Source organism: Oncorhynchus nerka, linkage group LG26, assembly GCF_034236695.1.
Source record: "Oncorhynchus nerka isolate Pitt River linkage group LG26, Oner_Uvic_2.0, whole genome shotgun sequence".
Taxonomy (NCBI): domain Eukaryota; kingdom Metazoa; phylum Chordata; class Actinopteri; order Salmoniformes; family Salmonidae; genus Oncorhynchus; species Oncorhynchus nerka.
In genome coordinates this window covers 1,768,781-1,796,620 of record NC_088421.1, presented here as the reverse complement: position 1 = coordinate 1,796,620, position 27,840 = coordinate 1,768,781, and the positions used below count along the sequence as shown (strand labels likewise).

Sequence of the window (27,840 nt, the reverse complement as noted above, 5' to 3'; positions counted from 1 at the left end):
AGCAAAGGGTCTGAAAACGTATGTAATCAAGGAATTTCTGTTTTTTATTTGTAATAAATGAGCAATAATTTCTACAAACCTGTTTTCCCTTTTGTCATTATGGGGTATTGTGTGTAGATGGCGGATATTTAAAAAAATATTTAATAACTTTTAGAATAAGGCTTTAATGTAACACAATCTGGAAAAAGTCAAGGGGTCTGAATACTTTCTGAAGGCACCGTAAATGCTAATGCTTTGATATACATCAGTACCAACATCATACCAAATACTCCATAAAAGCAGGTGTTAAAAAGTATACACATGTAAGTGTGAAATTCATACCCTGCAGGTTTCCTGTGAGCGTGGCTTCACTGCCATGGAGGAGGTACACCAGAAGCTGGTGGGGGATCTGCAACGGCAGCACCAGAGGGAGGTGGCCACGCTCCTGCAGGAGAGAGACTGCCTACTGGAGGAGGAGACAGCCGCCACTGTCGCAGGTAAAACATCTGTCCCATGTTCTGTAGCCAACCATGGTTGAAAGTTGCTGATTCAAATTAATAGAGTCAACATGATTCCTTAGAGTGGCATGTTTGTTCCACTTAGCATATTTCCATCTGAATGTTTCACAACATTGTGTCCTGCTGAACATGCCCCTTGAAGTGGGATGGGGGTGGGGGGGGGGCAGCATGTGGCAACATGTCTGTTCACTTCCTGTGTTTGTGGCCTGTGTGTAGCGATCGAGGCAATCAGGAATGCTCATCGGGAGGAGCTGGAGAGGAGTCAGAGTGGAGGGAGCTCTGACATCACGGACCTTCCCTCCCAGTATGAGTGAGTGACTATGTGTGTGGAAAATAAATCTGGCTTGCCTACTACTTACTTAAATTGCATACTAGAACGCACGGTTTACTAAAAACAAATACAGCAAGCAACAAATATCATCATACTAGGCTCATCCTACTGAGAATTTTGGTACAGTGTGTCTCCTCAGCTGATTATCAGCTGTTGTCAAACACACGTTTCTAAAGACAATTCTCTTCCTTAATAGTGTACAGTGAATTCTACTAGATGAGAAGCTGAAATGAGTATGACATCCTGGCATTTAAAGCACTACATTTCCCAAATTTAACATACTATAAAACTTTATTTGTTTGCATACCCAAAATGCCTACTATTTAGAATGCACGTATGGTTATTCGGACACTGCCACAGTGTATATGAGTGTGTGCAAAAGCTGTCATCAAGGCAAAGGGTGAATACTTTGAAGAATCTCAAATATAAATTAGATTTTTTTTGGTTACTACGTGATTCCATATGTGTTATTTAATCGTTTTGATGTCTTCACTATTACTCTACATTGTAGAAAATAGTAAAAATAAAGAAAAACCCTGGAATGAGTAGGTGTGTCTAAACGTTTGACTGAGACTGTATGTCCCTTTCTTATCTGGGTGTTTTTTGTATTCATGCACCTGGCTTTTTTAAAGTGTGTGTGTGCATGCATGCACTGTGTGTGTGTGAGTGTGTTACATGTATGTTTCAATGCAAAGTACATGCACCTTTGTGTAACTGCCGACTTTCCCCTTTGCCCCATCGTCCAGGGTTGAGCTGCGGTCTCTGCACAGGGAGCTGGAGGTGTTGTCGGGCCAGTACTCCCAGAAGTGTCTGGAGTGCGCCCAGCAGAATCAGGCCCTGGAGGCCGAGAGACAGGCCCTGCTACAGTGCCAGAGGGAGAACCAGGTGCTCAGCATCCACAAGCAGGCAAGACACCACCAGACACCCATATAGTACACTGCATGTACTCACCCAGTGTGCCAATTTGAGCTGTTGAGCTGGCAACAGGAGGCCCATTAGCCCCAGGGTTCCAGTCTCGAAGCATGCTTTCGACTGTACCTACAAGCCAGCTTTGGTGTTGCAGTTTAACTTAAGTCGGGAAGTAAAATACAACAATTCCCAATCAACAATTCCCAATCATCATCTTTGTGAACAGCTACAATTATTTGAGTAATTCAATGGATGTAGTAATTCAACTCGATAATTCGATGTTCATGCTTGTTTTACTATTTAAAAGTGGAAAATCCTGAAGTTGATGGGTTTATTGGTCCTCTCACCACCCTCTGAAAGTCACCCTTTGCGTTTGGTCAGCAACACGTGACAACGGAAGACCCTCTGAGTGAGTTGGTAGGGGCAATTGAGTGGTTTCGAATTCACCGATTCCCACTGGCCTCAAAGAGAAAAAAACTATCTGCCCTACCTTCCAGCTAGCTAACTAGCAAAGGTCACAGTTATCTAGCCATATATAGCTGGCTAATGGCTTCACCGAGAAGAAGAAAGACTACAACCTTCAAATCAATGGTCGATGTGTGTCGCACTTGCGTGGAAAACTATCCCAATAAGACTTACAAGCACAATCTCTTTATAAGACAAGTGGTGGAAGGTGCTGATGATGATTGGTAGATTGATGATTCATTGGTAGATTAAAGGGGAACAGCACATTTCTGAGATTTGTCAAAGTACATAAACCTCTGACTCAGTTTTGGACTGGCTGTCACAGTGCACAGCTGTCTCACTCTATTAGAGCTAAGTAGAGCTATGTCCCAGCTGCGCCCCTCTGCCTCACTGCAGCACTACAATGCTCTAGATATAAGTTTGTGGAAAAACACAGGTCTATGAAAAAATACACATACTATCCCAGTGAACATGTTTTTTTCTTCGGGTAACCCCAATCGATTGTGAGATATGGCATATACAGTGACTTCGGAAAGTATTCAGACGCCTTGACTTATTCAACATTTTGTTACAGCTTTATTCTGAAATGTGTTTGTTTTTTTAACTCAGCAATCTATACACAATACCCCATAATAACGAAAACAGGTTCTCGAAATTGAGCTCAGGTGCATCCTGTTTCCGTTGATCATCCTTGAGCTGTTTCTACAACTAGATTGGAGTCCACCTGTTGTAAATTCAATTGATTGGACATGATTTGGAAAGGCAATACGACCTGTCTATATAAGGTCCCACAGTTGACAGTGCATGTCAGAGCAAACACCAAGCCATGAGTTCTAAGAAATTGTCTGTAGAGCTCCGAGACAGGATTGTGTCGAGGCACAGATCTGGGGAATGGTAACCAAAACATTTCTGCAGCATTGAAGGTCCCCAAGAACACAGTGGCCTACATAATTCTTAAATGGAAGAACTTTGGAACCACCAAGACTCTTCCTAGAGCTGGCTTCCCAGCCAAACTGAGCAGTCGGGGAAGAAGGGCCTTGGTCAGGGTGGTGACCAAGAACCCAATGGCCACTATGACCAAGTTCTAGAGTTCCTCTCTGGAGATGGAAGAACCTTCCTTCCAGAAGGACAACCAACTCTGCAGCACTCCACCAATCAGGCCTTAATGGTAGGCACATGAAAGACCACTTGGAGTTTGCCAAAAGGCACCTAAACACACTCAGACCATGAGAAACAAGATTCTCTGGTCTGATGAAACCAAGTTTGAACTCTTTGGCCTGAATACAAAGTGTCACATCTAGAGGGAACCTGGCACCATCCCTACAGATGAGAATGGTGGCGGCAGCAGCATCATGCTGTGGGGATGTTTTTCAGCTGCAGGGACTGGGAGACTAGTCAGGAAAAGATAAACGGAGCAAAGCACAGAGTGGTCCTTGATGAAAACCTGCTCCAGAGCGCTCAGGACCTCAGCCTGGGTCAAAGGTTTACCTTCCAACAGGTTTACCTTCCAACAGGACAGCGACCCTAAGCACACAGCCAAGACAATGCAGGAGTGGCTTCGGGACAAGTTTCTGAATGTTCTTGAGTGGCCCAACCAGAGCCCGGACTTGAAACAGATCGAACATCTCTGAGGAGACCTGAAAATAGATGTACAGCAATGCTCCCCATCCAAACTAACAGTTCTAGAGAGGATCTGCAGAGTAGAATGGAAGAAACTCCCCAAATACAGGTGTGCCAAGCTTTTAGCGTCATACCCAAGAAGACTCAAGGCTGCAATCGCTGCCAAAGGTGGTTCAACAAAGTACTGAGTAAATGTTCTGAATACTTATGGAAATGTCCTATTTAATTCAATTTTAGAATAAGGCTGTAACCTACTAAAATGTGGAAAAAGTCAAGGGATCTGAATACTTTCCGAAGGCACTGTGTATTGAATTATGCTTATTTCACGCTATACTATCACGCTATACCACAATAAACATAAAGTTCAAATGCAGAGACTCCGAGACCATTGATTGAGTGCTTTTGAAGGGACAGGCTGGGCAAAATCTGTAGCCTATATCCGCTGCACTGTATCAGCACAATAAACCGCGCCCTACGCAGTAAAGCAATGCTGTTTTGGTAATGAAGATAGGTGAATTCCCCCATAACAAACAGCCTTTGTGAATGCAGCCATACACACACCTGTCTTACCAAAATAATTAAAACTAAATGCAGAAAGTAGTAGCCTAGCTATTCATGAATGCAAACAAAAACACTGAATATCAGTTTGTCTTAGAATAACGACACAACTGTGAATGCGAACAAATGAATAGGAACAGAACAAAACAGCGATACCAGGTAGGCCTAGTAAACTAAATATCAGATTGATAAAGGCAGGACACAATCTACATTTAGGATAGTTACATTAACAGTAAACTACATATCAGATTGATAAAGGCAGGACACAATCTACATTTAGGATAGTTACATTAACAGTAAACTAAATATCAGATTGATAAAGGCAGGACACAATCTACATTTAGGATAGTTACATTAACAGTAAACTAAATATCAGATTGATAAAGGCAGGACACAATCTACATTTAGGATAGTTACATTAACAGTAAACTAAATATCAGATTGATAAAGGCAGGACAAAAGCTACATTTAGGATAGTTACATTAACAGTAAACTAAATATCAGATTGATAAAGGCAGGACACAATCTACATTTAGGATAGTTACATTAACAGTATGGTTGATAAATTAACATTAAATTATCTGGCAACGGCTCTGGTGGATATTCCTGCAGTCAGCATGCCATTTGCGTGCTCCCTCAAAATTTGAGCATTTTATTGTGTGACACAACTGCACATTTTAGATTGAACTTTTATTGTAACCAGCAGAAGGTTCACCTGTGTAAGGATCATTCTGTTTAATCAGCTTCTTGATATGCCACACCTGTCATGTGGATGGATTATCTTGGTAAATGAGAAATACTCACTAACAGGGATGTAAACACATTTGTGCACAACATTCTAGGATTTTTTATTTCAGCTCATGAAACATTGATTATTCCATTCTCTCCGAAATATTCTTGTAAGATCCCTCTCAAATGCCAGTTTGATTAGATGAGCTTTCCTCGGGTATAGCATGCTTCTTCTGTTCTGACTGAACACGTTTGTCAAAGTGTAAAATTAGTTCTCGCATGTAGCTGTGGACTCCCCAACGGTCATCCACGTGTCAGTGCAGTAAGCACGGTCAGCATAGTGGAGAGAGGCCCAGAGAATCGTTTCAGGATATCAAGTGGGGTCCATTTGTCCTCATTTGACCAGGAGTGGGGCGATTTCAGTGTGCAAAAAACTAAACTCAGTTTCCACTGTTACGTTCTTATTTTTCAGATTGAATAACTCACGGACACTAGAGAAGCTTAACCAAGTTTAATTCTTCCCAAAGGGTCGTTACAGCTGCAATTCAGACAAAAAAAAAACATTTCACAGAAGCACTGATATTTAGCACTTTCTCCTAGGCTGTCTCCTCCTCCACAACCGAACAGCCAATGTATCCCTGTTGCTAGACAGAACGTTAGTTATACATGTTCTTCCTCACATCTGACCTGACCTCTACCCCAACGTGCTCACTCCTCCCCAACTCAAGGCTGTCATGGTTATTGATACCAGACTGTCTCTTCTCCCAGAGGATCCCTGATGGCTAACAATAACATATCCTAACATAATGTAAACGTTATATATTACCCTCTCTCCCTCAGTGACATTGTTAGTTTCTAAGATCTCCACCCGTCTCCCCTTATCAATGCCTGCCACATGTAATCACTTCCCTGCACTCAACACATTCCAAGCTTAGTTGCACCCACTATGTAACCTTCAACTATTGGTGAAGACCCTCAACCTCATCAGTGACATGAGTAAGTAACATTTCATATTCTCAGAACTCAACACCACCAAATGTTTCACCATTTTCACATCTAGAAAGTCACGGCTCTCTGGGTCAAGGGCACACAGGGTCTCCACCACTTGGCTGTTTGAGTTAGCTGAATTCCACTGGGGCGGCAGGGTAGCCTAGTGGTTAGAGTGTTGAACTAGGAACTGGATGGTTGCAAGTTCAAATCCCAGAGCTGACAAGATACAAATCTGTCATTCTGCCCCTGAACAGGCAGTTAACCCACTGTTCCTAGGCCGTCATTGAAAATAAGAATTTGTTCTTAACTGACTTGCCTAGTTAAATACAGGTAAAATAAAAAATTGTCCTGACACTTCACTAATGACAGCATCCAAGAACAGTCTTTTACACTCAGTCTCTTCTCATCTGTCTTGCTGACCTGTCCACCACGTATTGCTAGAGATTTGTACTGACATAATGTCATCATTTGTTTGGAGCTGGTGGTGCGTCGCTTGCATTAAACATTGGCTAAATTACTTCGAACTCATTGTCACACCTCAGCTTCTCAACTCACTGTGGACCACTTTGACTCCAGTGTAAAGATCTGTTGCTTTTGCCTGGAGTCATTTGTTTACAGAATCGAGAAGACTTGAGGATTCTGTGCACTATGGTGGCTGTAAACTTAAAGCCGGGGTCAGTCACCGCCTTCAGTATCCCTGTAGCCTTGAGTCTTACTTCTTTTTTGCACGATTGCGTGCATTCGATGTCAGAGAGGAATGTCACAATGCTGTCGTACCATTTAACAACCACTGACACAGTAGCCAGTTGTCTCCCTTTATTTTCGCTTTGTTTGGTTACTTTGGCGAAGCCCATTTCTGATATCCATCGTGGCAGTGGCAAATATTACAGGCGGAGTCATATCACGTTGTTCACTTAGCCTTTTCTTTTTTGCTTTTTATGACAACCCAAAGGAGTCATAAATAACCGCCTCAGTGGCTTTCCATAGCCCCCTTAAACACACCGCAGCAAAAACATATTTTGCACTAACCTGTCACTCAATCATTTGAACTTTTTTGCAATTTATATATATGGACATAAAACTTAAACTGAAGTTGCACAAGTTTCAATTCCCATTAGGAAACCGGGCCTGGGATTACCCCCATTTCATGGACTAAGCTATGTGTGAAGACACATATAAAGACAAAAGGAGGGCACATGGAATTATTTTATTTAGATGGATGGTTGACATGACAAGAATGGTAAGCAGATATTTTCTTATCTAAAAGGTTGTTGACAGTTGGCTACATTCTTGTTATAGTCTGTTTGATGAGTCGCACCTGGTAAAAACGGCATATATTGCGCAATTTGTTCAAAGATTTGAAAAAAATACACCAACGACGCTATTTAGGAGATAGATGTTGTGAGCACAGTATCTCTGATCGGATGGACAATAGATCCTAGCTATTCCCACTTTTGTCAGCACTTCTGCAATCCGATTAGTCAGTCCGCCACATGTCCAGATGTGACGCAGGAAACTAGCTACCTACTCGTCTGTCGCAAAGTTGTTCTACACTTGGTGCATGTTATCAAAATGTGATGTTAGCTGTAATATGTAATTACTATTTAGCTAAAGTTATTGAACACATCAAGAACATGTTAGCTGCCAGACAGCTAAAATCGGTTCATTAGCTAGCTAGCTAATTAGTATTACAGCATACAATTACATTCTAGACAATTCTGTGCTTCCAACTTTGTGGCAACAGTTTGGGGAAGGCCCGTTCCTGTTTCAGCATGACAATGCCCCCGTGCACAAAACGAGATCCATACAGAAATAATTTGTCGAGATCGGTGTGGAAGAACTTGACTGGCCTGCACATAGCCCTGACCTCAACCCCATCGAACACCTTTGGGATGAATTGGAACGCCAACTGCGAGTCAGGCCTAAACGCCCAACATCAGTGCAAAACTTCACTAATGCTCTTGTGGCTGAATGGAAGCAAGTCCCAGCAGCAATGTTGCAACATCTAGTGGAAAGCCTTCCCAGAAGAGTGGAGGCTGTTTTAGCAGCAAAGGGGGGACCTTTAATGCCCATGAATATGGAATGAGATGTTCAATGAGAAGGTGTACACCTAGCTAGCTAACCAGCTGTCGTTCTGATTCAATGGACATGCATTAAATCACATCAAATAAAAATGTATTTGTCACATGCTCTGAATATAACAGGTATTATAATTTCACCTTACAGTGAAATGCTTACTTACAAGCCATAACCAACAATGCAGTTTAAAAAATAAGAATAGGAAATTAAAAGTAACAAATAATTAAAGAGCAGCAGTAAAATAACAATTGCAAGGTTATATACAGGGAGTACCAGTACAGAGTCGATGTGTGGGGGCATCGGTTAGTCGAGGTAATTGAGGAAATATTTACATGTAGGCAGAGTTATTAAAGTGGCTATGCATAGATCATAACAGAGAGTACTGTAGCAGTGTAAAAGATAGGGGGACAATGTAAAACGTCTGGGTAGCCATTTTCTTAGATGTTCAGGAGTTTTATGGCTTGGGGTAGAATCTGTTTAGAAGCCTCTTGGACCTAGACTTGGTGCTCCAGTACCACTTGTCATGCGGTAGCAGAGAGAACAGTCTATGACTAGGGTGGCTGGAGCCTTTGACAATTTTTAGGGCCTTCCTCTGACACCGCCTGGTATAGAGGTCCTGGATGGCAGGAAGCTTGGCCCCACAGATGTACTGGGCCGTACGCACAACCCTCTGTAGTGTCTTACGGTCGGAGGCCGAGCAGTGATGCAACAAGTCAGGATGCTGTCAATGGTGCAGCTGTAGAACCTTTTGAGGATCTGAGGACCCATGCCAAATATTTTCAGTCTCCTGAGAGGGAATAGGTTTTGTCGTACCCTCTTCACGACTGTCTTGGTGTGCTTGGACCATGTTAGTTTGTCGGGCACCAAGGAACTTGAAGCTCTCAACGTGCTCCTCTACAGCCCCATCGATGAGAATGGGGGCGTGCTCGGTTCTCCTTTTCCTGTCGTCCACAATCATCTCCTTTGTCTTGATCATGTTGAGGGAGAGGTTGTTGTCCTGGTACCACATGGCCAGATTTCAGCCTATAGGGAGAAGGTCAGTCTTGTTAGGCCTACCCCTCGTGTCATCGGCAAACTTAATGATGGTGTTGGAGTCAGGCCTGGCCGTAAAGTCATGAGGGAACAGGGAGTACAGGAGGGGACAGAGCACGCACCCCTGAGGGGCCCCCATGTTGAGGATCAACGTTGCGGATGTGTTGTTACCTACCCTTACCACCTGGGGGGCGGCCTGTCAGGAAATCCAGGATCCAGTTAGAGAGGGAGGTGTTTACTCCCAGGGTCCTTAGCTTATTGATGAGCTTTGAGGGCACTATGGTGTTGAAAGCTGAGCTGTCAAGGAATAACATTCTCACATAGGTGTTCCTTTTGTCCAGGTGGGAAAGGGCAGTGTGGAGTGTGACTGAGATTGCGTCAGCTGTGGATCTGTTGTGGCTGTATACGAATTGGAGTGGGTCTAGGGTAACCGGGAGGATGCTGTTGATGTGAGCCATGACCAGCCTTTCAAAGCACTTCATGGCTACTGACGTGAGTGCCACGGGGCGGTAATCATTTAGGCAGGTTACCTTGATACTTTGCTTGTTTGATGGTTCATCTGAGGGCATAGCGGGATTTATTATAAGCGTCCGGATTAGTCTCCCACTTCTTGAAAGCGACAGCTCTAGCCTTTAGCTTGATGCGGATGTTGCCTGTAATCCATGGCTTCTGGTTGAGATATGTACGTACAGTCACTGTGGGGACGACGTCATCGATGCACTTAGGATAGAATTATGGTCAGATTTGTCAAATGGAGGGCGAGGGAGAGATTTGCACACCTCTCTGTGTGTGAAGTAAAGGTGGTCTAGAGTTTTTTTCCTCTGGTTGCACATTTAACATGCTGGTGGAAATTTGGTAAAACAGATTTAAGTTTCCCTGCATTAAAGTCCCTAGCCACTAGGAGCGCCGCCTCTGGATGAGCGTTTTCCTGTTTTCTTATGGCGGTATACAGCTCATTGAGTGCGGTCTTAGTGCCAGCATCGGTCTGTGGTGGTAATTTAGACAGCTACAAAAAATACAGACGAAAACTCTCTAGGTAGATTGTGTGGTCTACATTTTATCATGAGATACTCTACCTTGAGACTTCCTTAGATATCGTGCACCAGCTTTTGTTTACAAATATACATAGACGGCCACCCCTTGTCTTACCAGAGGCTGTTGTTCTATTCTGCCGATACAGTGTAAAACCCGCCAGCTGTATGATGTTTATGTTGTCGTTCAGCCACGAGTCTGTGAAACATAAGATATTACATTTTTTTATGTCCTGTTAGTAGTTTAATCTTTCTCATAGGCCATACATTTTATTTTCCAATGATTGCATGTTTGCCAATAGAACGGATGGCAGTAGGGTTTTACTCACTCACCTATGAATTCTCAGAAGGGAGCCCGACCTCCGCCCCCCTTTTCTCTGAATCTCTTCATGCAAATGACGGGGATTTGGGCCTGTTCCCGGGAAAGCAGTATATCCTTCACGTCGGACTCGTTAAAGGGAAATGCTTCACCTAGTTTGTGGTGAGTAATCGCTGTTCTGATGCCCAGACGTTATTTTCAGTCATAAGAGACAGTAGCAGCAGCATTATGTACAAAATAAGAACATAAAAAACAAGGTACAAACAACGCAAATAACGAACAAATAACACAGTTGGTTAGGCGCATGTAAAACGTCAGCCATCCTCTCCGGTGCCATTCTACATGTAGCCTATGTGCAATTACAGCCACAACATCAAGTAGCTGGGCCTACAGTCATGCATCTGCAGGTCAGACAGGAGAAGCCATTCAGAATAGTAAGTTAACGTTAGCTGTAGTATCTGAAACCACCGGTATTATGATGAATCTATGCCATTATTTATGTATTTCTCGTATTCAGTATCTAGCTACTAAAGCCAATAGTTGTTTATCTAATATGGTGACAGTTTTCCCTATGAAGTCTAGAGTCTACAGATATCTCTTAGGGCAAGGTTATATGCATCTGCAGATAAAACAGAATATAAGCTTTTGTGAAGAGTAATTTTACCTAACACTAGTATTTGAAACCAACCAGTGCGAGGTTTGTCTATCATTTACAGTTTTGTATAATTTTAAAATTTGTGATGTCATACACAGTGCTTTCAGAAAATATTCACACCCCTGGACTTTTCCCACCTTTTGTTGTTACAGCCTGAACTTAAAATAGATTATATTGAGATTGTTGGTCACTGGCCTACACACAATACCCCATAGTGTCAAAGTCGAAATGTTTACGAATGAATTAAAAGTTAAAAGTTGAAAATCTTTTTTGTAATTAAGTATCAACCCCTTTGTTATAGAAAGCCTAAATAAGTTTATGAGTAAAAATGTGCTTAACAAGTTAGATAATAAGCCAAGGCAGAAAACTCACCAGCTTAATTAACAACAGCAAGGAGAGAGCTGTGACTTACTCATGCGATTAAATACTGGGGCCCATCAAAACAGCAATGCAACACTGGTCATATTACCTGTATGATAGCCAGAAGAGAAGCACCTTGGAGGGAATGTGGTTTCCAGTACAGGCTGGTGGAAAGCCGGGAGGCTGGCAAGTGCTACACCGTGCCTTGGGAGAGTAAAAAAAAAAGAGTAAATCCAAGTAGGCAATATTGCACTATTGTCCAATGTGTTCACAGTCAGTTGAAACAAAGTTAAATGGAGACAGGCTGTCACAGGTTGTGTTACAGCCTGATTTAAAATGGATTACATTGAGATTTTGTGTCACTGGCCTACACAATGCCCCATAATTTCAAAGTGGAATTCGCTACACTCGCATTAACATCTGCTAACCCTGTGTATGTGACCAATAACATTTGATTTGATTTTATGTTTAAAAAAAACATTGCATGTATTAAAAATTAATGTATTAAAAAAGCTGAAATGTCTTGAGACAATAAGTATTCCACCCAATTGTTATAGCAAGCCTGAATAAGTTCAGGAGAAAAATCTGCTTTACAAGTCACATAATACGTTGCATTGACTTACTATGTGTGCAATAATTTAACAGTTTAACATGATTTTTGAAATATTCTCTCATCTCTGTACTCCACACATACAATTATCTGTAAGGTCCCTCATTCGAACAGTGCATTTCAAACACAGATTCAACCACAAAGACCAGGAAGGTTTTCCAATGCCTCGCAAAGAAGGGCACCTATTGGTTGATGGGTATATAAAAAAATGGAATATCCCTTTGAGCATGGTAAAGATATGAATTACACTTTGGAGGGTGTATCAATACACCCAGTCACTACAAAGATACATGCGTCCTTCCTAACTCAGTTGCTGGAGAGGAAGGAAACTGCTCAGGGATTTCACCATGAGGACCAATGGTGACTTTAAAACAGTTACAGAGTTTAATGGCTGTGATAGGAGAAGGAATTTAAAAAGTGTATGGTTGAGAGGGAGGAGGTAAAAGGTATGGCAATTAAGTCTGGCAGCCCAACTGATTGGCAAACGTGCTGCAAATTAAGAAATCATGTGACTAAACTAAATAAAAATAAACTACACTATGAAACAAAGATACATTATATAAAGAATGGTAGTAAAAAAGTTTTGGGGCACCATAAATAACATTTTGGGGAATGAAAGCCAACTCGACTCCTTCATTTATTGAATCAGATGGCTCATTCATCACAAAGCCCGCTGATATTGCAAACTACTTTAATGACTTTTTCATTGGCAAGATAAGCGAACTTAGGGATGACATGCCAGCAACAAACACTGACACTACACATCCAAGTATATTGCACCAAATTATGAAAGATAAGAATTGTAGTTTTGAATTCCGTAAAGTCAGTGTGGAAGAGGTGAAAAAATTATTTTTGTCTATCGATGCGGCAGGTAGCCTAGTGGGTAGAGTATTGGGCCAGTAACCGAAAGGTTGCAAAATCAAATCCGTGTGCTGACAATGGTAAAAATCTGTAGTTCTGCCCCTGAACAAGGCAGTTAACCCACTGTTCCTAGGCCATCATTGTAAATAAGAAATTTAAAAGATAAACAATGACAAGCCACCAGGGTCTGACAATCTAGATGGAAAATTAAAAGGCAAAAGGCCACTCAACAAGCACAGCACTTACACAAATGACTGATGATTGGCTGAGAGAAGTTGATGATAAAATGATTACAGGGGCTGTCTTGTTAGACTTCAGTGCAGCTTTTTACATTATTGATCATAGTCTGCTGCTGGAAAAACGTATGTGTTATGGCTTTACACCCCCTGCTATAATGTGGATAAAGAGGTTCTTGTCTAACAGAACACAGAGAGTGTTCTTTAATGGTAGCCTATCAAATGTAATCCAGTTACAATCAGGAATTCCCCAGGGTAGCTGTTTAGGCCCCTTTTTTCTATTTTACTTACGACATACTTTTAGTAAAGACAGAGTTTCTATGTATGCGGATGACTCAACACTATACACGTCAGCTACTACAGTGACTGAAATGACCGCAACACACAAGATTTGCAATTAGTTTCAGAGTGGGTGGCAAGGAATAAGTTAGCCCAAAATATTTCTAAAACTAAAAGCATTGTATTTGGAACAAAACACTCACTAAACCCTAAACATAAACTAAACCTTGTAATAAATCCTTTGGAAATTGAGCAGGTTGAGATGACTAAACTACTTGGAGTAACACTAGATGGTAAACTGTCATGGTCAAAACATATTGATGCAGTAGTAGCTAAGATGGGGAGAAATCTGTCTATAATAAAGCAATGATCTGCCTGATCAACACTATCAACAAGGCAGGTCCTACAGGCCCTAGTTCTGTCACACCTTGACTACTTTTTTAGTCATGTGGTCAGGTGCCACAAAGAAGGACTTTGCAATTGGCTCCGAACAGGTCAGCACGGCTGGCCCTTGTATGTACACAGAGAGCTAATATTGTCAATCTCTCCTTGCTGAAAGTGGAGGAAAGATTGACTTCATCTCTACTTTTATTTATGAGAGGTATTGACATGTTGAATGCACCAAGCTGTCTGTCTAAACTACTGGCACACAGCTCGGATACCCATGCATACCCCACAATACATGCCACAAGAGGTCTCTTCACAGTCCCCAAGTCCAGAACAGACTATGGGAGGCACACAGTACTACATAGAGCCATGACTACATGGTACTCTATTCCACATGAAGTAACTGACCCAAGCAGTAAAATTAGATTTAAAGAACAGATTAAAAAAAACACCTTATGGAACAGCAGGATCTGTGAAGCAACACAAACATTGGCACAGACACATGCATACACACACGCACACACACGCACACACACGCACACACACACACACACACACACACACACACACACACACACACACATATCATACGCACTATACATACACATGGATTTAGTAATGTAGATATGTGGTTGGGGATCCATAATAAGTACAAATGTGCCCTGTCCCCTCTGGCCAGAGGAAACAAACATTATATAATGTATTTCGCTATATAAGCCTATTTATTTGTGAGAGGACAAATTGTGAATTTGAACAAATTTGGTTTATAGCCAAGTGTCAGCTGGCTAGGTTACCTAGACCTTTCATCCGAAATGATTGACTGAAACTAATCTATCAACATAGTGATGACAGACTGAATAACTTTTTAATTACAAGTGCATACTAAACGATGCAACCCTGCATACAGCAAGATCAGCCCTTTTTTTATATTGTCCAACTGCGGTTGTTGTCTCTGTGTTTCTATTCATCCCCCCCGAGGGTCTAAAGATTTTTAAAACTATGTGACCTGATTAGAAAACCTCAGCCCACTGTGATTGTTTTATGGTTGGAAAACTGTCCCATAGACATGTGTGTCCTTTCACTATTAACAGGAGTTCAGCTATCCAGAATGAATAATTGTTCCACTGCACCAAGGTACAGAGAGGGATGAAAACAGAGACACCTTCACTCTACATCGTCACTATACAGACCTTCATATTTCATAGTTATCCCATGTTTACTTCCTGTAAAATATATATATTTTTACATGCTCTCTGTTTTCTTTGCATTAGATAATGCCAATTGTATAATGGACTCAATCACAATGATACTTTAGGTTGACTTGATGAAATATTATACTTATTGTATCTCCTTTGGTTTTGTTGTCAAACTTGGTGTAGTCTGATCATTTTGGGCCAGAATTTGATATACTAGGCTATTTCATGCATTGCCAAAATTAGGGGGCAGGGAAGAAACTTGCTGCTGCTCCCCCTGTAGACATGTTATCCTGATGCTTCTGACAATATAGTAAAAGGGGTGATGTCTGCGTTTTGAAAACTGCTGGTTACAGACAGGTGTAGTGTTTATGAGGAGTTCCCTTGTGTGTGTGTTGTTGCATGTGCTGTAAGCCCACAGGCAGATTTTTTTTTCCTGCTTGGCAGAGATTTTATAAAAGGTACAATTGTGAACCTGTGATCCGTGTTATTCCACAAAGTTATAGCTAGCGCATAGTAGCGCTGCAGTGAGGAGGAGGGGCGCATAACCCTGTGTCCTAGCTCTACCTCGCTCTCCCTGTGTGAGAGAGATGCGCACTGTGACAGACAGTCCAACACTGAGTCAGAGAGGTTTAGGTACTTTTAGAAATTTCCTGAAATTTGCCATTGTTCCCCTTTAAGAACTCTATTCAATCAGATACGCTCTAACCGTCGTTTTGGCCATGTCAGAGGTGGAACTGTGTTAGAGCTGTCAAATCCACAAGTGGCTACTCGCATTATACCCACAGTAAAGCAGACATTGCCATTCGCTGCATGGAGTCGCATTAAGAGAAATCCCATGGAGCCTTGTTTACAAGTTTGAACACTGGAATGTCAGATGTAATCTACACTTCGACTAGGATGATGGAAATCCTAATTATTTAGTTTAACTTTCAGGCCATGTTTGATATAATGGTCCACCAGCACTTCTGCAAATTTGCCAGAAAGTGTCTGGTAATGAGATTAGCCATCTTCTAATTTTTTATTTTTTTAAAATTTTACCTTTATTTATCCAGGCAAGTCAGTTAAGAACACATTCTTATTTTCAATGACGGCCTGGGAACAGTGGGTTAACTACCGGTTCAGGGGCAGAACGGCAGATTTGTACCTTGTCAGCTCGGGGGTTTGAACTTGCAACCTTCCGGTTACTAGTCCAATGCTGTCTCCAGTTAAATATTTACCTCAGTGATTGACACACAGTAAATCCTGGGAGGAGATGACGCTAAATTGAAATTACATTTGTCTAAAGTATTAAATAAAGTGTACAGAATCTGAAAGATATAGTATTCACTCTGAGTTAGGCAAAACGGCATTTGAATATCATGCTCCACACTCATTGAATGAATTGCAGAAAGAACTTCAGTTAGATGTTTTGGTGCTTGTAATACAGTTTAAATGCACATTACATGAGCATGTTATTCTAAATTGTGATTGCTTTTTGCAATGTGTGTTTATCTTATAGAAGAATATTTATTTTAATCATTTTAAATCTCCATCTTGTACTTTTTACATGTTATAATTTTGTTTGGTTTTAAATTCGTATTAATTGCTGTGTTGTTTTTATTGTTGTATCATAGGGCACAACTGTCAAATATACTCTGTCTCCGTTTGTTTCCTCTGTTTTAAATAAAGGCTAATAAATAAAAAATGTAAATGATCTCGAGGGAAATTATTGAAAAGAATGTAGTAGGACACCAACATTTTCATAGACTCAACATGGATGGTTGGCAAAAGGGAAGCTTCTTTGATGTTGTTGTCTGACACTCATCCCCCTCTCCTCAGGAGCTGACTCAGAGGCTGACCGAGGAGATCTCTTGCAAGCACTCCCTTCTTAGCGAGGTACCGGCCACTGCCTTACAGGGGAAAGACCTCTACGAACTGGAGGTACTCACATTATAGCAGGATTCATACTACACATTCGCTCAGTCTATTCATACTACATCATTTGCGGATTATTCAAAAGTAGATACGTGCTGGATCCTCCAAAATTGTATCCATAAATAATTATATGGACGGCACTCCAAAGGGTACATTTTATTATTATTATTATTAAACCTCCATTGACAAATTACCTTAACCCTTATGTCTTTTTTAACCTCCATTTGTTGTGTTGTGCTGCAGGTGATCCTACGGGTCAGGGACACGGAGCTGCAGTGCCTCAAACAGGAGACCAACTCTCTGAAGGAGGAACTGAAAGCTGTTCACAGGGTACATGCATTCACCTCCTAGCATTTAGAAAATACTCAGAGAAATGATCCAATCTTTTGATTGTACCTCGACTCATGTTGGTCGAGCCCCCCCCCCCCCCCACTTCTTTCCATTAACAACATTCATTTACAGACACTGTAGTAAACTACAGTCAAATCATATGTGGTTTCCTTTGAAAGATAACTTCCATAGGCAGCCTACTCTATTTCATTGAGACTGCACATATACTAGGCCTGGGCACTTAATCTCGCACGCCCAAATAGGAGAGGAGAGGTAAATGCCGACCACCTCCAATGATCTGCCCTCTACATCAATGCCCTCTAGCAGATGCTTTTTACATTTTTTTCAATGGAAAATTAACAATGACTATGTCCGAATACCCATAAGAGCGTACTAAATAGTCGTTTTATAGTATGTGGAATTTCGAAAATAGTACTCCGGATGCATAATCTAATGCGTGATTACGTTGACTCCCACCATTTGTTAATTTTGGTACAGCCCATCAATTTATCTGATTAGCAGGTGTTGTCAAACAGCTGAGTCGGAAAAGCTGAGTGAATTATTCTAGATCAAACGCTGAAATTAGTATGCAGTTTAAGTATGTAGTAGGCTAGTATGGGTATTCAGATCCGGCCAATGTATATGTGTTTCAAGGAGGGATGGGAATTGAAATAATTTTCCTATTCATATAGTATCATACATCTTTGTCGGACATCCAGATATTTGAAATAGGAGCAACATGTAATATTTTTGCATTGTAATTTCAGAAAATGTCTTCAATATACAGTGGGGCAAAAAAGTATTTGGTCAGCCACCAATTGTGCAAGTTCTCCCACTTAAAAAGATGAGAGAGGCCTGTAATTTTCATCATAGGTACACTTCAACTATGACAGACAAAATGAGAAAAAAAAATCCAGAAAATCACATTGTAGGATTTGTAATGAATTTATTTGCAAATTATGGTGGAAAATAAGTATTTGGTCAATAACAATATTTGGTCAATAACAATCTCAATACTTTGTTATATATCCTTTGTTGGCAGTGACAGAGGTCAAACGTTTTCTGTAAGTCTTCACAAGGTTTTCACACACTGTTGCTGGTATTTTGGCCCATTCCTCCATGCAGATCTCCAGGACCTTGAAATGCTTCTTACGAAGCCACTCCTTCGTTGCCCGGGTGGTGTGTTTGGGATCATTGTCATGCTGAAAGACCCAGCCACGTTTCATCTTCAATGCCCTTGCTGATGGAAGGAGGTTTTCACTCAAAATCTCACGATACATGGCCCCATTCATTCATTCCTTTACACGGATCAGTCGTCCTGGTCCCTTTACAGAAAAACAGCCCCAAAGCATGATGTTTCCACCCCCATGCTTCACAGTAGGTATGGTGTTCTTTGGATGCAACTCAGCATTCTTTGTCCTCCAAACACGACGAGTTGAGTTTTTACCAAAAAGTTATATTTTGGTTTCATCTGACCATATGACATTCTCCCAATCTTCTTCTGGGTCATCCAAATGCTCTCTAGCAAACCTCAGACGGGCCTGGACATGTACTGGCTTAAGCAGGGGCACACGTCTGGCACTGCAGGATTTGAGTCCCTAGCGGCGTAGTGTGTTACTGATGGTAGGCTTTGTTACTTTGGTCCCAGCTCTCTGCAGGTCATTCACTAGGTCCCCCCGTGTGGTTCTGGGATTTTTGCTCACCGTTCTTGTGATCATTTTGACCCCACGGGGTGAGACCTTGCGTGGAGCCCCAGATCGAGGGAGATTATCAGTGGTCTAATTTCTCCCACAGTTGATTTCTTCAAACCAAGCTGCTTACCTATTGCAGATTCAGTCTTCCCAGCCTGGTGCAGGTCTACAATTTTGTTTCTGGTGTCCTTTGACAGCTCTTTAGTCTTGGCCATAGTGGAGTTTGAAGTGTGACTGTTTGAGGTTGTGGACAGGTGTCTTTTATACTGATAACAAGTTCAAACAGGTATACAGGTAATGAGTGGAGGACAGAGGAGCCTCTTAAAGAAGAAGTTACAGGTCTGTGAGAGCCAGAAATCTTGCTTGTTTGTAGGTGACCAAATACTTATTTTCCACCATAATTTGCAAATAAATTAATTAAAAATCCTACAATGTGATTTTCTGGATTTTTTTCTTCTCATTTTGTCTGTCATAGTTGAAGTGTACCTATGATGAAAATTACAGGCCTCTCTCATCTTTTTAAGTGGAAGAACTTGCACAATTGGTGGCTGACTAAATACTTTTTTGCCCCACTGTATCTAAAGTAATAGTGAAATGATAGTGTTTCACAATAGTTTTCCCCTGGACATTTTCAATTGGGCCCACACAAAATTGCATTCTAATGTTTTAGTCTACTTATTGGTCAACAAAAAGAAGGCTCTCGTTGTCGCATTGACTGGGCCTGAGCCGCACACTAACGGTTTGTCTGTGGCACAATCAGTTTCAAATTGACTGGATCCACTCTAGGTGGTGGACCATAGAAAGCTATTTGCTTTGGTTTTTGAGATGATTGATCTTGTCCAGAGAGGTGCTGGTTTTTATATATTATATATTTATATTCTTCTGAACACATTTCCGTTTGTTGGCAGTGTCAAAAAAAATTAAGTATTCTTCTAAATACTTTTATGTTTGCTAGCTGGACAGGCAAACGCCACTGGGTACTAATCTGTAAACCAATCAAAACTTGTGTCTTATACATGGTACTATCTCTGCTGATCATGTATGCCAATCACATTATCCGCATCTAAGGTAGTAGACAGCTGGTGAGTTCTGTCCGACAAGTTGCTATCAGGTAAAGTATTTTTTATTTATCTGTAATCTAACTAGTTAGAAATGTGATATCATCAATGCAAGCTGTAAATAGAGTCCCAACTGAGAATGCAGCAACCTTGTTAATGTAGCTAGCTTGCTAGTTAGCCAGTTACAACAAGTAGATATGTTGTTAGCTAGCAGGAGCAGATAGCTTTATCACTAGCTAGCATGTTATTCTGGGACAAGGAGCGTTTTAGCTATCAGTTTATTCTAGGGCTGTCCACGACAAAAAAGTATCTTGGTCAACTGAGAGTAGTCTGTTCTTCCGACCAATCGATTAGTCGAAATGTTAAACGGTGTATTTTACCATATACATAGTATTGCCCTCTTTGCCCTCAGAACAGCCTCAATTTGTCGGAGCAAGGTGTCACTCCAATACTTCCCACAATTGTAAAGTTGGCTGGATTTCCTTTGAGTGTTGGACCATTCTTGATACACACAGGAAACTGTTGATTGTGGAAAAACCCAGCATCGTTGCAGTTCTTGACACAAACCGGTGCGCCTGGCACCTACCATACCCCTTTGAAAGGCACTTAAATCTTTTGTCTTGTCCATTCACCCACTGAATGGTACACATACACAATCCATGTCTCAATTGTCTCAAGGCTTAAAAATTATTCTTTAAAAGGATCCACCCTGTTTTTTTTATTTTTTTTCGCCTAAAATAACATTCCCAAATCTAACTGGCTGTAACTCAGGCCCTGAAGCAAGGGTATGCATATTCTTAGTTCCATTTGAAAGGAAACTATTTGAGGTTTGTGGAAATGTGAAAGGAATGTAGGAGAATATAACACAATAGATCTGGTAAAAGATAATACAAAGAAAAAACAACTGTTCTAGTTTTTTGTTTTTGTACCATCATCTTTGAAATACAAGAGAAAGGCCATAATGTATTATTCCAGCCCAGCTGCAATTTAAATTTTGGCCACTAGATGGCAGCAGTGTGTGTGCAAAGTTTTAGACTGATCCAATGAACCATTGCATTACTGTTCAAAATGTTGTATCAAGACTGCCCAAATGTGCCTAATTTGTTTATTAATAACTTTTCATGTTCAAAACTGTGCACTCTCAAACAATAGCATGGTATTATATCACTGTAATAGCTACTATAAATTGGACAGTGCAGATATGTCTATATCCTGGAAAATGTTATTGTTACTTACAACCTCATGCTAATCGCATTAGCCTACGTTAGCTCAACCGTCCCGTGGAAGGGGTACCGATCCCGAAGCCTGTCTCCTCCCCTTCATCAACACTGATTGAAGTAGATTCAACAAGTGATCATAGCTTTCATTTGGATTCACCTGGACAGTCTATGTCTTTGAAAGAGCAGGTGTTTCTAATGTTTTATATACTCAGTGTATGTAATGGGGAATTGATAGAATCTAACAATCAAATGGCAAACAATTCACACAATGAAGTTATGAAACAATGAATGTGTTCAAAATGGCGGGCGAGAGCGCATTCTGGAGAGAGACGTGCCTTGTGCATTTTATCCACACTCCCCTTCTTCTTGGACCGTGCCATCCCTGCGGCTTCCACGATGGATTAGTTCACTGAGACAGACTGAATCAGAAAGGTGTGTGCCATTAAATAGAAAAATCTATTTGCAGCTGCTCGGCTAAAATAATCTTGGTCGATCAACAGCCTATCGACCAAACAATTGACCAGTTGAACTAAACTAGTTGACTAAATGGGGTCAGCCCTAGTTTATTCTAAGTAATAATTCAAGACTACAAAAACCTTTAAAATCATAAACTACATTCCTTAGCCGTGATGAATTATTTTATTCATTCTTGTCTCTCACTTTTGTCTCTATTCAGCTCTCCAGTGTCCTGCTCCCAGAGATCAACCAAGTGCTATTCACCAAGCCTGGGCTGATTTACTCACCTGTGAGGAGAACCATCCTACTACAGTTTGAACTAGCCCTGCCGTCACTACTTAGACATTGGGTCCACATATGCATTTGCCTGATGTATTTCCTTTGTGGATTTTGTTTTACACAGTCGAGTGCCTTTTGGGTTGAAGAACACCAACTAATTTAGACTTAAAGTCTAAATTGAATGTAGAATCAGTTTAACAGGTGACTATTGCTACTATTGTAACATTCAGCGGGGAGAATTATATGGTCTCCGTCAAGAGCCCATTCTTTTGCCATAGGTGTTAGAGTTCCCGTCTTTGGACCACACAAGCTTTAGATTGCATTCTGTTAAGGCACTTCTCTCTCTTTACATCGGTCAGCTACATTGGTGACCAGGGAGGGACCCTTTCGATATGCCTATGGGGCCTGGGCACACAAATGCTCCTAGAGAAAAGGGGGAATAGTGAAGCAGGTGTTTATGACAGTTCTACAGTCTTCATCAGAGGCCCAGGCTTTTGGCATATATCATAAAGCTTTAATTTCTGTACTGCAACATTGTAAGATTGTGCCCTTCATAGCACTTAATATACATTGATTGGTAGGTTACACTATATTTAGATACTTCAAATCCGGCCCCAGGCACCTTTGCTATTTGTCACCGTACTCATTAAATGGGGACACACTATTTGTGACGTTTTTTTAAATTCTATTTTTTATTTGTAACTTTATTTAACAAGGCAAGTCACTTAAGAACAAATTCTTATTTTCAATGACGGCCTAGGAACAGTGGGTTAACTGCCTGTTCAGGGGCAGAATGACAGATTTGTACCTTGTCAGCTCGGTGGTTTGAACTTGCAACCTTCCGGTTACTAGTCCAACGCTCTAACCACGGTGTTCTTTGTTCGAATGTATAGTGCCTTCAGAAAGTATTTACACCCCTTTTTCCAAAGTTTGTTGTATTACAGCCTTAATTTAAAATGGATTAAATTGTGATTTTTGTCACTGGTTTATATACAATACCCCTATAATGTCAAAGTGGAATTATGTCATTAGAATTTTTTTCCAAACTTATAAAAAATGAAAAGCTGAAATGTCTTGAGTCAATATGTATTCCAAACTTTTGTTATGGCAAGCCTAAATAAGTTTTAAGAGTAGAAATGTGCTTAACAAGTCACATAATAAGTTGTATAGACTCACTCTGTGTGCAATCATTTTGTTTAACTTGATTTTTGAATCTGATGATTTTGTAATTAAAATGTTTATGTTGTCTTGCAGATTAATTGGAAATGGTCATCTTTCTGCTTTGTATGCCTAGGCCTACCTATTAAAAACATATTTGTCGTACTATTTACACACACTCAAAATTCGCTGCTTCATCTTCAGTAGCCTACCTCTCCTCTTCTAGATGGGCGTGTGAGATCAAGTGTGAATACGGAAAGTATTCAGACCCCTTGACCTTTTCCAAATTTTGTTACGTTACAGTCTTATTCTAAAACGGATAAAAACATAATCATCAATCTAAACACAGTACCCCATAATGACAAGGCAAAAACATGCTCTTAGAATTTTTTGCAAATATATATATTAAAAAAAAACTGAAATATGACATTTACATAAGTATTCAGACCCTTTACACAGTAATGTACTTTGTTGAAGCACCTTTGGAAGTGATTACAGCCTCAAGTTTTCTTGGGTATGATGCTTCAATCTTGGCGCAGTTGTATTTAGGGAGTTTCGCCCATTCTTTTCTGCAGATCTTCTCAAGCTCTGTCAGGTTGGATGGGGAGGGTTGCTGCACAGCTACAGTGTCTTCAGAAAGTATTCAGACCCATTGAGTTTTTTCACATTTTGTTACGTTACAGCCTTATTCTAGAATTTATTCAATTGTTTTTTCCTCTTATCAATCTACACACAATACCCCATAATGATAAAGCAAAAGAAGGTTTTTAGAAATTGTTGGTATTTATTAAAAATGCATTACCAATCAAAAGTTTGGACACACCTACTCATTCAAGGGTTTTTCTTTATTTTGACTATTTTATACATTGTAGAATAATAGTGAAGACATCAAAACTATGAAATAACACATTTCAGTTCAATGCGTTCAGTTGTACAACTGACTAGGTATCCCATTCCCCTTTTCCTTCACTCTGCGATACAACTCATCCCAAACCATCTCAACCATGATTGTGTAGGCCAGGTCATCTGATGCAGCATTCCATTACTCTCCTTCTTGGTCAAATAGCCCTTACACAGCCTGGAGGTGTGTTGGGTCATTGTCCTGTTGAAAATCAAATGATAGATGGGATGCTGTGGTGTGCCTAGAATTCTAAATAAACCTTGAATCCAGCAAAGCACCCTCACATCTCCTCCTCCATGCATCACGGTGGGAACCATACATGCGGAGGTCATCCATTCACCTAAGGCATGGCTGTTGAAACCAAAATATTTGGACTCATCAGACCAAAGGACAGATTTCCACCGGTCTACTGTCCATTGCTCATGTTTCTTTGTCTCTTCTTCTTATTGGTGTCCTTTAGTAGTGGTTTCTTTGATTTTGAGATGTGTCTGTTACTTGAACTCTGTGAAGCATTTATTTGGGCTGCAATTTTTGAGGCTGGTAGTTCTACTGAACTTATTCTCTGCAGCAGAGGTAACTCTGGGTCTTCCTTTCCTGTGGCGGTCCTCATGAGAGCCAGTTTCATCATAGCGCTTGATAGTTTTGCGACTGCACTTGAAGAAACTTTCAAAGTCTTTGAAATTTTCCAGATTGACTGACCTTCATGTCTTAAAATAATGATGGACTGTAATTTCTCTGCTTATTTGAGCTATTCTTTCCATAATAGGACTATATTCTATATACCACCCCTACCTTGTCACAACACAAATTGGCTCAAACACAATAAAGAAGGAAAGAAATTCCACAAGGCACACCTGTTAATTGAAATGCATTCCAAGTGACTACCTCATGAGGCTGGTTGAGAAAATGCCAAGAGTGTGCAAAGCTGTTGTCACGTTCTGACCATAGTTCTGTTATTTTATTCTTTGTTTTAGTGTGGTCAGGGCGTGAGTTGAGGTGGGCAGTTTGTTTGTTTTTCTATGTTGGTTTTTGTGTTCGGCCTAGTATGGTTCTCAATCAGAGGCAGGTGTCGTTAGTTGTCTCTGATTGAGAATCATACTTAGGTAGCCTGGGTTTCACTGTTGGTTTGTGGGTGTTTGTTTCCGTGTGAGTGTTTGGGCCACACGGTACTGTTTCGGTTTTGTAAATTCACGTTGTCATTTATTGTTTAGTGTTCTGAGTTTTAATTAAATATCATCATGAACACTTACCACGCTGCGCTTTGGTCCGATCCTTACTCCTCCTCAGACGAAGAGGAGGAAATACGTTTCAGAAACACCCACCACAAAAGGACCAAGCAGCGTGGTAACGGGCAGCAGCGGCCGAAAACACAAGACTCCTGGACTTGGGAGGAGATTTTGGACGGCAAGGGACCCTCGGCACAAGCAGGGGAATATCTCCGCCCTAAGGCAGAGCTGGAGGCAGCGAAAGCGGAGAGGCGCCGGTATGAGGAGTCAGCACGGCAGCGCGGCTGGAAGATCGAGAGGCAGCCCCAAAAATGTATTGGGGGGGAACACGGGGAGTGTGGCTAAGTCCGGTAGGAGACCTGAGCCAATTCCCCATGCTTACCGGAGAGCGAGAGGGACCGGGCAGGCACCATGTTATGCGGTGGAGCGCACGGTGTCCCTGGTGCGTGTTCATAGCCCGCTGTGGTACATTCCAGCTCCTCGTATCGGCCGGGCTAGAGTGGGCATCGAGCCAGGTGCCATAAAGCTGGCTCTACGCATCTGGTCTCCATTGCGTCTCCTCGGGCCGGTGTACATGGCACCAGCCTTACGCATGGTGTCCCCGGTTCGCCAGCACAGCCCAGTGCGGGCTATTCCACCTCACCACACTGGCCTGGCTACGGGGAGCATTCAACTAGGTAAGGTTGGGCAGGCTCGGTGCTCAAGAGCTCCAGTGCGCCTTCACGGTCCGGTCTATCCAGTGCCACCTCCACGCACCAGCCCTCTGGTGGCAGCCCCCCGCACCAGGCTGTCTCTCTGTCTTCTCCCTACAGGTGCTCCCGCCTGTCCAGCGCTGCCAGAGCCTTCCTCCTCTCCAGCACTGCCAGAATCTCCCGTCTGTCCTGAGCTGCCAGAGTCTCCCGTCTGTCCTGAGCTGCCAGAGTCTCCCGTCTGTCCTGAGCTGCCAGAGTCTCCCGTCTGTCCTGAGCTGCCAGAGTCTCCCAGTCTGTCCTGAGCTGCCAGAGTCTCCCAGTCTGTCCTGAGCTGCCAGAGTCTCCCAGTCTGTCCTGAGCTGCCAGAATCTCCTGGCAGTCTGTCCTGAGCTCCCAGAGTCTCCCAGTCTGTCCTGAGCTGCCAGAGTCTCCCAGAGTCTGTCCTGAGCTGCCAGAGTCTCCCAGTCTGTCCTGAGCTGCCAGAGTCTCCCAGTCTGTCCTGAGCTGCCAGAGTCTCCCAGTCTGTCCTGAGCTGCCAGTCTCCCAGTCTCCCAGTCTGTCCTGAGCTGCCAGAGCCAGAGTCTCCCAGTCTGTCCTGAGCTGCCAGAGTCTCCCAGTCTGTCCTGAGCTGCCAGAGTCTCCCAGTCTGTCCTGAGCTGCCAGAGTCTCCCAGTCTGTCCTGAGCTGCCAGAGTCTCCCAGTCTGTCCTGAGCTGCCAGAGTCTCCCAGTCTGTCCTGAGCTGCCAGAGTCTCCCAGTCTGTCCTGAGCTGCCAGAGTCTCCCAGTCTGTCCTGAGCTGCCAGAGTCTCCCAGTCTGTCCTGAGCTGCCAGAGTCTCCCAGTCTGTCCTGAGCTGCCAGAGTCTCCCAGTCTGTCCTGAGCTGCCAGAGTCTCCCAGTCTGTCCTGCCAGAGAGCTGCCAGAGTCTCCCAGTCTGTCCTGAGCTGCCAGAGTCTCCCAGTCTGTCCTGAGCTGCCAGAGTCTCCCAGTCTGTCCTGAGCTGCCAGAGTCTCCCAGTCTGTCCTGAGCTGCCAGAGTCTCCCAGTCTGTCCTGAGCTGCCAGAGTCTCCCAGTCTGTCCTGAGCTGCCAGAGTCTCCCAGTCTGTCCTGAGCTGCCAGAGTCTCCCAGTCTGTCCTGAGCTGCCAGAGTCTGTCCTGAGCTGCCAGAGTCTCCCAGTCTGTCCTGAGCTGCCAGAGTCTCCCAGTCTGTCCTGAGCTGCCAGAGTCTCCCAGTCTGTCCTGAGCTGCCAGAGTCTCCCAGTCTGTCCTGAGCTGCCAGAGTCTCCCAGTCTGTCCTGAGCTGCCAGAGTCTCCCAGTCTGTCCTGAGCCGCCAGTCCAGCCAGGAGCTGCCAGAGCCGTCAGCCAGCCAGGAGCTGCCAGAGCCGTCAGCCAGCCAGGAGCTGCCAGAGCCGTCAGTCAGCCAGGCGATGCCAGAATCGCCCTTCACTCCGGAGCTGCCGGAGTCTCCCGCCTGTCCGGCGCTGCCGGAGTCTCCCGTCCATTCGGGACCCGTGGCGAGGGTCCACAGTCCGAGGTCGGCGGCGAGGGTCGCCGCTCGTAAGATGCCAAGGGGGCGGTTGAGGAGTTGGACAAAAACTATGGTGAAGTGGGGTCCACGACCCGCGACAGACGCCCACCCAGACCCTCCCCTATAGGCTCGTAAGATGCCAAGGGGGCGGTTGAGGAGGCAGACAAAAACTATGGGGTAGTGGGGTCCACGTCCCGCGCCAGAGCCGCCACTGCGGACAGACGCCCACCCAGACCCTCCTACC

The 27,840-nt window shown here is 42.7% G+C and overlaps 1 protein-coding gene across 4 annotated transcripts in view; it reads left to right on the top strand.

The window, feature by feature from the left end:
- LOC115109977 (uncharacterized) overlaps window positions 1-27,840 on the top strand; it is an 88,439-nt gene that overhangs the window by 47,832 nt on the left and 12,767 nt on the right. For 3 of the 4 annotated variants that reach the window (XM_029635260.2, XM_029635261.2, XM_029635259.2), the window contains 5 exons: window positions 329-476; window positions 714-807; window positions 1,575-1,734; window positions 16,963-17,064; window positions 17,302-17,388. In XM_029635260.2, coding sequence (XP_029491120.2) covers window positions 329-476; window positions 714-807; window positions 1,575-1,734; window positions 16,963-17,064; window positions 17,302-17,388 — 591 coding nt within the window. Of the gene's footprint in view, window positions 1-328; window positions 477-713; window positions 808-1,574; window positions 1,735-16,962; window positions 17,065-17,301; window positions 17,389-22,033; window positions 23,467-27,840 lie in introns of those variants that run through there. The other variant, XM_029635262.2, reaches the window with a different exon arrangement.